The 11,304-nt window shown below is 45.1% G+C and overlaps 1 protein-coding gene, 1 long non-coding RNA gene and 1 other non-coding gene across 3 annotated transcripts; 1 reads left to right on the top strand and 2 right to left on the bottom strand.

Annotated features, from left to right (window-relative positions):
• Window positions 1-494: 494 nt before the first annotated feature.
• Pex12 (peroxisomal biogenesis factor 12) lies at window positions 495-4,346 on the top strand. The gene is made up of 3 exons (XM_042693815.1): window positions 495-1,164; window positions 1,496-2,049; window positions 3,290-4,346. Exons 1-3 carry the CDS (start codon window positions 1,039-1,041, stop codon window positions 3,690-3,692), a joined length of 1,083 nt encoding a protein of 360 aa, XP_042549749.1. The 5' UTR covers window positions 495-1,038; the 3' UTR covers window positions 3,693-4,346.
• A 2,382-nt stretch (window positions 4,347-6,728) lies between these two features.
• LOC122118977 lies at window positions 6,729-8,926 on the bottom strand. Its single transcript, XR_006149482.1, has 3 exons — window positions 8,811-8,926; window positions 8,519-8,617; window positions 6,729-6,895 (listed from the first exon to the last, which is right to left on the bottom strand). It is a non-coding gene; the product is annotated as an uncharacterized LOC122118977 (long non-coding RNA).
• Window positions 7,016-7,112, bottom strand: LOC122120635. Its single transcript, XR_006149761.1, has one exon. It is a non-coding gene; the product is annotated as a Z30 small nucleolar RNA (small nucleolar RNA).
• Window positions 8,927-11,304: the final 2,378 nt, after the last annotated feature.

The following is an 11,304-nucleotide window of genomic DNA, read 5'->3' as shown; positions in this document are numbered from 1 at the left end:
AAGTAGATGTGGCTTAAGTGGTAGAGCACTAGCCCTGAGAGAATAAAAGCTCGGACACTGCCCAGGCCCTGAGTTCAAGCCCCAGGACCGATACCAAGGAAAAACAAAATCGCCCCAATTTCTCAGGAGCTCGTCGTATGGACTCTGTCTTATCATCGGTGGTAATAAAGCTGACGGTTCTATCGCCGTAAACCCTTGCTGGAGGTGGGCAGCACGCCGTCCCCCTCCACAGCCCTGGACCCCCGGCTGCTCGCAGGACCGCCAGTCGCACGGAGGTGACGACCGCACGCACGCACCAGCCTGCGCGCTCTGCAACGGTACGCGGGGCGGAAGCGGAAGTCCGTTTGTTGACCATAGAGTTTTCTAGTTCCGGTTTCAAGAACTCACCGGCGGGCTAGAGAGCCTCTCTTCCGCCAGCCGTCCTCCAGGTCCCCCGGGGCTTCTACTTCCGGTCGAAGCTTCGGTCATAAAGCTGAGCCCTCCCTCCAAACGTGGCGTACGCGAGTTCTTCTCCCCCCCACCCCTTCTCCTCGCCAGGGGTCAACAAGCAAGGACGGGCGCGGGCGGGGGAACTTTCTAGCCCACAGCCGGAGCCAGACCTAGCGTTCCCGGCCTGCACTGGCACCTCTGCTCGCTAAGATCCGGCTGGCTCTCCAGCCCCCCCCACCCCACGAAGTGAGGGTCATTGGTTCGTAGCTCCAGGCCTGCAGGTGGAGAGGACCTGCCTGATCTCCTCCCCCTCCCCGAGTCACGCTGTGCCCTGCCAGCTGCCGCGCTGGACAAGTCACCCCTCTCACATGCCCCTTCACCCGCGCGGAGCTAACTTCCTCCGGGACTCCACTGGGAGACTTCTCCCAGAAGAGGTGCCCCGCCCCACCCCACTACTCCCCAGTTAAATTTCACTTGAGAGTTTGGAGTTTGTGGTGTCATGCAGAAAGATTCATAAGATTCAGCGCCCGTTTGATTAAAAAAAAAAAAATTCATGGTCAGTAGAGCGTTTGTGGAGAAAGTGAAATAATAGTATACACAGGAGATACGATGGCTGAACATGGGGCTCATGTTACGACTGCTTCTGTGGCGGATGATCAGCCATCCATCTTTGAGGTGGTAGCGCAGGACAGTCTAATGACAGCTGTGAGGCCTGCTCTACAGCATGTGGTCAAGGTAAGGTATAAATTTCCTGAGAGATTCCAGGGAGGATTGGGTGAAAACCGAACCAGGTAATTTACTTGGTAGCCCAGGACTGAAATAACTATTTTCACACACTTCATAAACCAGGGCTTAATCGGAGTGCATATTCAGCTCCATCTGTGTAGAGCCCTGTACCGAATACCTAGCCTCTTCAGGGAGGTCAGGGTAGATCCCAAAAGAAGTGACTTAAGCCCCAAATGCATTGAATTGCAATAGCAAAAAGGAAACGCAAATTGAAGTACAGTAGTTGTGTAATAGAATGAACTTCTGTTGATTTTTTTTTTATTTCATGTGACTTCTTTAGGTTTTGGCAGAATCAAATCCTGCACACTATGGCTTCTTTTGGAGGTGGTTTGATGAAATCTTTACTCTGCTAGATCTTCTGCTCCAGCAGCATTATCTGTCTAAAACCAGTGCCTCTTTTTCTGAAAATTTTTATGGCTTAAAGCGGATTGTAATGGAGGACTCTCACAAGTCTCAGAGATTAGCCAGTGCTGGTCTGCCAAAGAAGCAGCTTTGGAAGTCAGTTGTGTTCCTGGTTCTTCTTCCCTATCTCAAAGTGAAGCTGGAGAAGCTGGTGTCTAGCCTGAGAGAAGAGGATGAATATTCTATTCATCCCCCCTCTTCCCACTGGAAACGATTTTACAGAGCCTTCCTAGCAGCCTACCCATTTGTTAACATGGCCTGGGAAGGCTGGTTTCTTGTACAGCAACTTAGCTACATCCTAGGAAAAGCTCAGCATCACTCTCCTCTGCTGAGACTGGCTGGAGTTCGGCTAGGCCGACTGACAGTTCAGGACATTCAAGCCATGGAACGCAGATTGGTTGAGGCCTACATGATGCAGCAACCAGCCAAGAGGTAAGGCCTAATGTCTTTAAAACAACTTTAACGAATTCTAAGGTCTTATCTTAATCTTTGGAAGTTTTCCTCCCTTTGTCTACCCAGAATTATTTAATAAAACCATAGTAGCTGGGCACTGGTGGCTCACGCCTATAATCCTAGCTACTCAGGAGGCTGAGATCTGAGGATCACGCTTCAAAGCCAGCCCAGGCAGGAAAGTTTGTGAGACTCTTATCTCCAATAAACTATTCAGAAAACCGGAAGTGGCATAGTGGCTCAAGTGATAGAACACTAGCCTTGAGCTGAAGAGCTGAGGGACAGTGTTCAGGCCCAGAGTTTAAGTCCCATGACTGACAAAAAATTAAACCAAACAACAAAACACACAGAAAACCTTTCTTGGATGATGCACACTTTAGTGAATACTTGGTATGTGCCAGGCCCTGTGTTGGATGTTTTCTTTATGTTCAGTATCTCAAGCTTTGTCACAACTCAGTGAAGTAAATGCAGTACCTCTAACAGTTGAGAAAAACAAGCCTTTACAGCTAAGTACCTTAGACAGAGTTTGGCAGGTAGGAGATAGAAAGCTGTCATTCAAGACAGGTTAGTACAGTTCTAAATGAAACTTAGCACTGAGCACTTAGATGGACATGTACAACCAGCTGAAGTTCTTGGGAAAACAAAAAACGAAGCTGAGAGCTAGGCATGATGGCATATACTTGTCATCTCAGCACTAGAAAGGTGGAGACAAGAGAAAGATCACAAGTTTGAGGCCAGCCAGGCCATGTAGTGAGATCTTCACAAACAAATGAAGGTTAGATCCTCAACACATAAAATGCTGAATTAGAAGAGGGAACCATTAAGTCGGGTGCTCATGGTTCATGCCTGTAATCCTAGCTGTTCATGAGGCTGAGATTTGAGGATTGCAGTTCCAAGCCAGCCTGGGTAGTAAAGTTCCTGTGACTTATCTCCAATGAACCATCAAAAAGCCAGAATGGAGCTATGGCTCCTATGGTAGAGTGCTAGCCTAGAGCAAAAAAGCTCCGGGACAGTGCCCAAGCCCTGAAGTTCAAGCAGTAGTACTGGCACACAAAACAAAGCAGGGAATCATTTAGAATAGATTAAGGAAAAGATCTCAATATAGCAGCTCTTCAATCCCCAAGTCAGTGACTCTGATGAAAAGTGCAAAACTACATTTACAAGTTTTTGTGTAATTATATCCAAGTGAAATTTGACTTTGTTCCCTTGTTTTTTCCCCCAGCAGTATTCGTGAGAAAATAAAGTCAGCTCTGAAAAAAGCTGTGGGAGGTGTTGCCTTCTCCCTTTCCACTGGGCTTTCTGTGGGTGTGTTCTTCCTGCAGTTTCTTGACTGGTGGTACTCTTCAGAAAACCAAGAAACCATCAAATCACTGACTGCCCTGCCTACTCCACCACCACCTGTACACCTCGACTACAATTCTGATTCCCCACTGTTACCCAAAATGAAGACTGTGTGCCCACTGTGTCGTAAAACCCGGGTGAATGATACTGTTCTTGCCACTTCTGGCTATGTGTTTTGTTATCGCTGTGTGTTTACTTATGTGAGGAGTCACCAAGCTTGTCCCATCACAGGTTATCCAACAGAAGTACAGCATCTAATTAAGCTGTATTCCCCTGAGAACTGAAAAGATTAGCAAATTATCTCGCAGCTCAAGTATTATACTATAAAGCTACAGGGCTGTTTTTCAGTATGGTACACAGCATTGATACCTTACCCAGTTTACAATTAAATTAATTTTAAACAACTACACGGATTCCTTTCAAAGGATATGCCCACTTGATCCTAACCTTTTAGCCTGCTCTCTAGACCCCAACTTACAGTGAACCCAGTTAAAGTTGAAGCCTCAAGGTTGTAGGGGATGTGAGGGCCATCTACCTGTTGATTAAAGAGGAACAAGAGATAGAGAAGCTCTCTGGAAAACCTCAGCTTGGACTTTATAAAATGGGTGGCTAGGGGAAGCAGGTCTTCTCTTTAGAAAACATCTCTGCCTAGGAGGTGGAGGTTTTATTACTTCCAAAATAATATGAAACATGGACATGCTCATTACAAAAATAGTAAGAACACTTTAGAAAAAAATTCCTTCCATATTCTTGTGAATATCTACAGTTTATTAGCATTTGAAGATTCCTTTAGATTGAATGTTTTCATAGGCAGTACTTTAAAATTTTCAACGTGAAAGTAAAGCTAACAATGAAAAGATGACATGAGATGCTTACTTAATGAACTCTTAATGAATGAGACCTTTTTTTTTTTTTTTTCTGTCGGTTGTGGGGCTTGAACTCTGGGCTTGGGCACTGTCCCTGTGCTCTTCAACTCAAGGCGAGCACTCTACCGCTTGAGCCACAGTGCCACTTCCAGCTTTCTATTGGTTTTTATTGGAGATAAGCGTCTCACGGACTGCCTGGGCTGGCTTTGAACCATGATCCTCAGCTCTCAACCTCCTGAGTTAGCTAGGATTACAGGCGTGAGCCACTGGCACCCGGCTTGAATGAGACCTTTTAATAAAGTCTTTCTGCTTTCCATTGAAGAGCTTGCTCAGCTGACAGTAACTATCCTGATTATTACTAAAGTCCTAGGAAACGAGTTGTTTGAATAAATGTTTCTGACAACTGTTCCATGCCGTCATGATTATGTGAAAACCTATTACTTAAAGTGTTTAAAATAAATTTTTTATTCAGATCACCTTTGACTTTTTGAGGTTTTTATATTAAGGATTTTAAAATCATCAGAACAAAAATACTCTGCTTTAACAGCAAGACTATAACTTTGTGTGGAATACTTTGTACCAGAAAAACTACAGAAACAGGCCTAGTATGGGAGGGGGTACATGCCTTTATTTATTTCTGAATAAGCTTAAACTCGGGGCCTAGGTACTGTCCCTGAGTTGTTTTTTTTTTTTTTTTTGGTCCGATCGTGGGGCCTGAACTCTGGGTCTGGGCGCTGTCCCTCAGCTCTTCAGCTCAAGGCTCGTGCTCTACCACTTGAGCCACAGTACCACTTCCGGCTTTTTTTTTTCTGCTTATGTGGTGCTGAGGAATCGAACCCAGGGCCTCATGCATGCAAGGCAAGCACTCTACCACTGAGCCACCTTCCCAGCCCTGTTCCAGAGTTTTTGTGCTCAAGGCTAGTGCTCTACTATTTGAGTCACAGCTCCATTTCTGGCTTAATTGGAGACAAGAGTCTCATGGACTTTCCTGTCTGGGCTGGCTTTGAACTGCAATCCTCACATCTGTCTGCTGAGTAGGTAAGATTACACCGGTACCCAGCTGGTACATGCCTCTTAACTGAGATAGGTTGAGTTTAAGGCTTACCTGAGATTCAGGAGCCTCTGTAAAAACACAACCCTAATCTGGCATGTGCAACTGATTTCTATTGCTATTGGGAGGAAGGAAGGAAGGAAGGGAGTGAGGGAGGGAAGGGATAGGAAGGGAAGGGAAGGAAAGAACAAAAGAAAGGGCTGAGAAGGTGGCCCAGTGGTAGAGTGCTTGCCTTGCATGCTCGAGGCCCTGGGTTCGATTCCTCAGCACCACATAAGCAAAAAGAAAAAAGCCGGAAGTGGCACTGTGGCTCAAGTGGTAGAGTGCTAGCCTTGAGCTGAAGAGCTGAGGGACAGCGCCCAGACCCAGAGTTCAGGCCCCATGACCGGACCCCCAAAAAAAAAAACAAAAGAAAGAAAGGAAGAAACTGAAATTGCCTGAACAGGGAAATTCATGCCACAAGATCAGCAGGTTAATAAATACAGGTTTGATTAAAAAAAAAAAAAAAAGTCATCAGCTAGGTACCAATGGATTATACTTTTCATTTTAGTTACTTAGGAAGCTAAAACTGGGAGAGTCATGGTTCAAGGACAGCCCAGGCAGAAAAGACCCTCTTTTCAACCAATAGCTGGCTGGGCATGGTGGGACTGGTCACCTCAGCTATGTGGGAAGAGACTGGGTTCTAGGAGACCCTGGACAAAGAAGTCTTCAAAAGGCCAAGGCCTGATATTCCAGCTATGATGGGAAACTTAAAATAGGCAAATTGTGGTTTAGGTGTGTACTTAAGCAAGAACTGAGACCCTATCTCAAAAGCAACTAGGGTTGAAGGAGTGGCTCCTTCAGAGCATCTGCCTAGCATTCATTAAACTCTGAGTTCAAACTTCAGTGCTCCAGTATTCCAAAAAGGGAAGGAGGGTGGGAGGGTTATTAGCAGGGTGCAGTGATGCATTCAAAGGTAAGAGAATCAAAATTTCAAGGCCAGCATTGAAATAGTGAACTAGTCTCAAAATACCCAAATCAATTTTAATAGAGAACAGGTGAAAATAATTTGTCTTTGCTATGCTAAGTCTTTTTCTAATAATGTAACTCATTTGGCAATTCAAAGCATATATATGATACAGTTAAATTCTAAAACGAATTATCCATCACATCGATTTTAAAATATTGAAACATAGTGGCTATAGTTTACAAATTCTTATAAAAACTCAAAGGTTTCAAAAAATTCAAAGGATATACCATGAAAACACCATAGTTAATTACATTTTTTTTTGGTCGGTCATGGGGCCTGAACTCAGAGCCTGGGTGCTGTCCCTCAGCTCTTCAGCTCAAGGCTAGAGCTCTACCACTTGAGCCACAGTACACTTCAAGCTTTTTCTGTTTATGTGTTGCTGAGGAATTGAGCTCAGGGCTTATGCATGCGAGGCAAGCATTCTACCACTGAGCCACCTTCCCAGCCCCAATTACATTATTTTTTAATACAGTAATAAGTCAATAAAGGGAGTGAATCAGATTCAGGATTGAAATGCTGTAGTCCTCCATGAAGCTTTCAAACCAGATTTTTCACTTCAACCTAAGGAGGGAAACAAAGTATCAGTAATTCAAAAAACCACTTACACTTAAGAAGGCAGTATTCAAATAATCTAGGACTCAACTATGGGGGGAGAGGGGGGCGGGCAACCACAACCAGAATGAGCTCAGAGAGAAGATTAAGGGATCATGCCCTGGTCAAAGCCAACACTCAAGCAATGGCAATACCAGGTCAGACTATACTTCACTCATCATTGCCTCATGCATTTCACCTCCCTACATCAGCCAAGAGCAGCCTGATGCCCTATTTTCACAGGCAACAAAACTTGGGCCTACCTATACAAGAAAATAAAAGCTTCCTTTTTAGATGTGTCAACTATAAGTTTTCTGTAAGTATTTTCTCTCCCACTCTGCTTTAAGTATCTCTTAACTACAAAATTACAACTTGGACAAGTTTTGTTTGGGGGAGAGTTTTTTGTTGGTTTCTGCAGCCCACTAGAGTAGAGAAGCATTTGTGATTCAAATCCAGTTTGGTGTCATCCAAGCAGAATAACACGGATGTTTGGTAGGGATTTACAGCCTAGATCTTAAACAGCAGCTTTAGAAAATATTTCCTACTAAATTACAAAGACTAGTTCACTTAATATAAAATTTGAATTATAATTCTGCTACTGGCACTACAATAGGGACTCAGTGTGTCTGCTGTTTCCCTCCAATCCAATGTATACCTATGCTGACCTTAAATTACTGAGGAGGATTATGCCATCACTTGAGTGTTCAATTGCTCCCAACAGGCCAGGAACTTAAATCCAATCTGCTTAGCATTTAAGATGTTTCAAAACTGACTCAGGAATGAAGCTCTGGGTTCAATACCCAACACCAAAACAAGCAAAGTATTAAAAAATGTCACCCAACATCCTTAATACCATAATTCTAACATATACTTTACAATCTATCCAATCCAGACTACTCCTAAGTCTTTAGGGATGTGTTTTCCATCTAGAAAGTCCTTCTCTTGCTTACTAAAAACCCTTACTGTACTTCAATCTTACCCCTCCAGTTGGTGACCCTCGAAAAGGCTACTTTTTGTGTACAGTCTAATTTGTATATAATCCTAATTTGAGTTCAGTATCTGCAAGCCACATCAGGTACACTCATTCTGTCTCTGAATACCTGGAGCGCCTTCCCCACACTCAATTCCATGGAGAGAATCTCTAAATTAGACTTTCAGAAATTGAATACCATCTTTTCTTCTTCATCTTCTTTTGTGGGGAAGGGCGTGTCCATAGTGGGGCTTGAATTCAGGGCCTAGGCGCTGTCCCTGAGCTTTTTTTGCGCAAGGCTAGTGCTCTACTACTTGAACTGAATGTTCACCTTTAAAAAAAAAAAAATTAAGTATTCCTAACTCACTCAATCATCTCCTCCTCTGACTTCCACAGCACTTTCTTCCATCACAGTCCGCAATTGATGCCAATTAGTCACCAGGTCACTGGATCTCCATCATCTAAAGTTCCTACAGATCCAGGACTGCTTTACACGTCTCTAGTCCAATAAGGCCCGCTTGAATTTAGTCAATGACAATTGATTCAGTCAATGGGCGACCCTCCCTAATAAGCCCTAAATTCCACGATAAAGAGCATCAGCACAATTTATAAAGCTAGCTTACCTCCAACCTGTCACACCGGTGGCTTCACGTGACCACGAACCAAGTATCTCCAAAGTTCCCGGCCCCATCCTCGATCTCGTGGCGCCCAGTAATTCGCCTCTCCAGGGAAGTGGGAAGGGGCAGAGATCCCCAAATTAAACTTAAAAGACAAGGTTCAAACCCCACCACCTTCATCAATGGCTGAAGCTGTCGTCGCGCGGGAAAAAGGAGTTAGGGCCAGGGTCAGAGGTCAGGCCAAGCACCCAGTGAGGAAGGGAGAGCACAGCCCGCTTTCCGAACTCTACAAAGTTACCACGCCCTGAACTCTTTCCGATCTTGGCCACAGCGGAGGACGATGGCCAAGTCTTCAGGCCTGCCGACCACGCACGAACTGCTGCCCACGACCTCTCGGCGTCTGGCCGCCGGACCCGCAGCCCACAGTCCTGCGCGGTGCGCGCCAGGACAGCCAATCCCGTTTGCGGCTGTGTAGTCACGTGAGCGGCAGTAAGGCGACGACGGCATGAACTGGAGCCAATCGGAGGCCGAAGCGGACATTAGGGGTGGAGCTAGAGAATTGGGTCCTCCCTCGCTTCTTTGCATCTTGGTCTCCAGTTAGACACCATTTGCTTATTAGTACTCTTGGTTCTTTTTCTTTTGTTTTGTTTTCTTTTTCACTCCTTAAAATTCCCTGTCATCGGGACAGCTGTTAGGCATGGTGATTTTGACTGTGTGAGTGTGTTTGTGACCTGCGATTGCAGGAAGAAATGTGGGTTAATTAAACCCACAGTATTTATTGCACTTATTCTGGATTCTGCTTGAGGGACAAGGGATTGGGGTGGACTCACTGATGGAAGTGTCCCTTCCCGTCCAGGGGTAATTCATTGGCTGGTCAACCTCTTGAACATTTCCTAAATAAGAAAGTGACACCCTGGTGGGGGTGGGGGTGGGGGGGTTGGGGGTGGGAAGCGTGGCTAACTGCCAAAGAAGTGGGAAGGCAAGTGAGAAAGACTCTGAGAAAGGTGGCTAGGTCCTGAAGGATAAGAAGATTTAAGAATGTGGAGAAGGAATAATTTCGGTGTTTGAATTAGCTGAACTTTAAGGAGAATTTACTACATTTAGCTAGAGTAATAGAGTTCTTGAGGAGCTTCTCAAGATTCTGAGTTGGCAACAATCCGTGGTGTTAACAACACAGATGTTCTCCAGTATAAAATCAAACATCAAAAACTGGCCGGGCAGGGGCTGGGAAGGTGGCTCAGTGGTAGAATGATTGCCTTGCATGCATGAGGCCCTGGGTTCGATTCCTCAGCACCATATAAGCAAAAAGAAAAAAGCCGGAAGTGGCGCTGTGGCTCAAGTGGTAGAGTGCTAGCCTTGAGCTGAAGAGCTGAGGGCCAGTGCCCAGGCCCAGAGTTCAGGCCCCACAACCGGACCCCAAAAAAAACAAAACAAAACAAAAAAAAAAACTGGCCGGGCGCCTGTGGCTCATGCCTGTAATCCTAGGTACTCAGGAGGCTGAGATCTGAGAATCACAGTTCAAAGCCAGCCTGGGCAGGAAAGTCCATTGTTATACTGAAATTCGGGGACCCCCAGAAGACCACCAGAGACCACGATCAATGTAAGCAACAAAGAGCCGGTTTATTGCAAGCTCGAGCTTGGTCCTCCCCGCACTCGGCAACCGGTGACGCTAAGAGGCCCTGAGCATAGGATCAGCGCAGTTTTTATAGTATTGAACAAACAACTTTAAGGAACTTTTACATAAGAAATTACATGATTGGTTAAAATTTATATTTAAAGCAAGCTTAACTGGGCAATTAATGATTGGCTGACCTTTACAGAAAAATGTCTTTGATCCATAGCTTGACCAAGGTTACCAGTCACACCCAAGGTTACTAGTCACACCCGGACCAACAGAATGCATGGCATGTCTGGCCCCGGACTCTGAAGAACTGGTTGGTTAGAAACTCTTAGCCAGTCCTAGGTGACTAAGGGGGGGCCATCTATAAAGTGGATCACGAGTCAAGTCGCAGAACGGAGATGGAGTGTTAAACAAGACTGGAGTTGCTTAGGTTTCTTCCCTAGGGCCTTCCTGCCCCAGCCCCCCGGAGGGGCGTTGCAGCTGTGGGAGTCCTTTTGAGGACTTTGTGCCCTTTGAAGTCTTTTACTAAGCAACTCTAGGCTCCCAGGCTGATATTCCACTACTGAGTAACTAAAACCAGTCACAGTTAAAATCATACAAAAACCATAAAATCATCTAGCACAATCATTTTTTTTTTCGTTCTTCACCATGAGACTCTTAACTCCAATAAACCACCAGAAAACCCGACGTTGTGCTGTGGCTCAAGTAGTAGAGTGCTAGCCTTGAGCTGAAGAGCTGAGGGACAGCGCCCAGGTCCAGAGTTCAAACCCAACGACCAACCAAAATAAATAAATAAATTCAAAACTCCAGAATGCCTGGGGTTCAACCCAGATCTGTCCAATCAGATATTCTCAGGGGTTGGAGTTCAGGCATGTATACTTTATTTTATTTATTTTTGTTTGATTACTGGGGCTTGCATTCAGCACTAGAGAGCTGTCCTTTAGTTTTTTTGCTCAAGCTAGTCAGTCCCTGACCACTTGAGCTATCGTGCTACTCCCAGCTTTTTGGCAGTTAATTGGAGACAAGAGTCTCTTCCCTCCTGGGCTGGCTTTGAATCTGGATCCTCTTACCTCAGCCTTCTGAGAAGCTAGGATTATAGGCTTGAGTTGAGTGCGTGTCCTTATCTGTTTTTGTTTGTTTGTTTGTTGTTTGTTGTTTTTGTTTTTGTTCA

This window comes from Dipodomys spectabilis, unplaced genomic scaffold (assembly GCF_019054845.1).
Source record: "Dipodomys spectabilis isolate Male_0828 unplaced genomic scaffold, ASM1905484v1 ptg000004l, whole genome shotgun sequence".
NCBI classification, from domain to species: domain Eukaryota; kingdom Metazoa; phylum Chordata; class Mammalia; order Rodentia; family Heteromyidae; genus Dipodomys; species Dipodomys spectabilis.
The sequence above is the reverse complement of the archived record's forward strand: the minus strand, read 5'-3'. Positions and strand labels throughout refer to the sequence as shown.

Excerpts from the sequence above, each read along its gene's own strand:
- Pex12 (XM_042693815.1), top strand. The coding sequence starts at position 1,039 with ATGGCTGAACATGGGGCTCATGTTACGACTGCTTCTGTGGCGGATGAT. Across the intron at positions 1,165-1,495 it reads CTCTACAGCATGTGGTCAAG|GTTTTGGCAGAATCAAATCC; the intron begins GTAAGGTATAAA and ends TGACTTCTTTAG. Across the intron at positions 2,050-3,289 it reads ATGCAGCAACCAGCCAAGAG|CAGTATTCGTGAGAAAATAA; the intron begins GTAAGGCCTAAT and ends TTTTTCCCCCAG.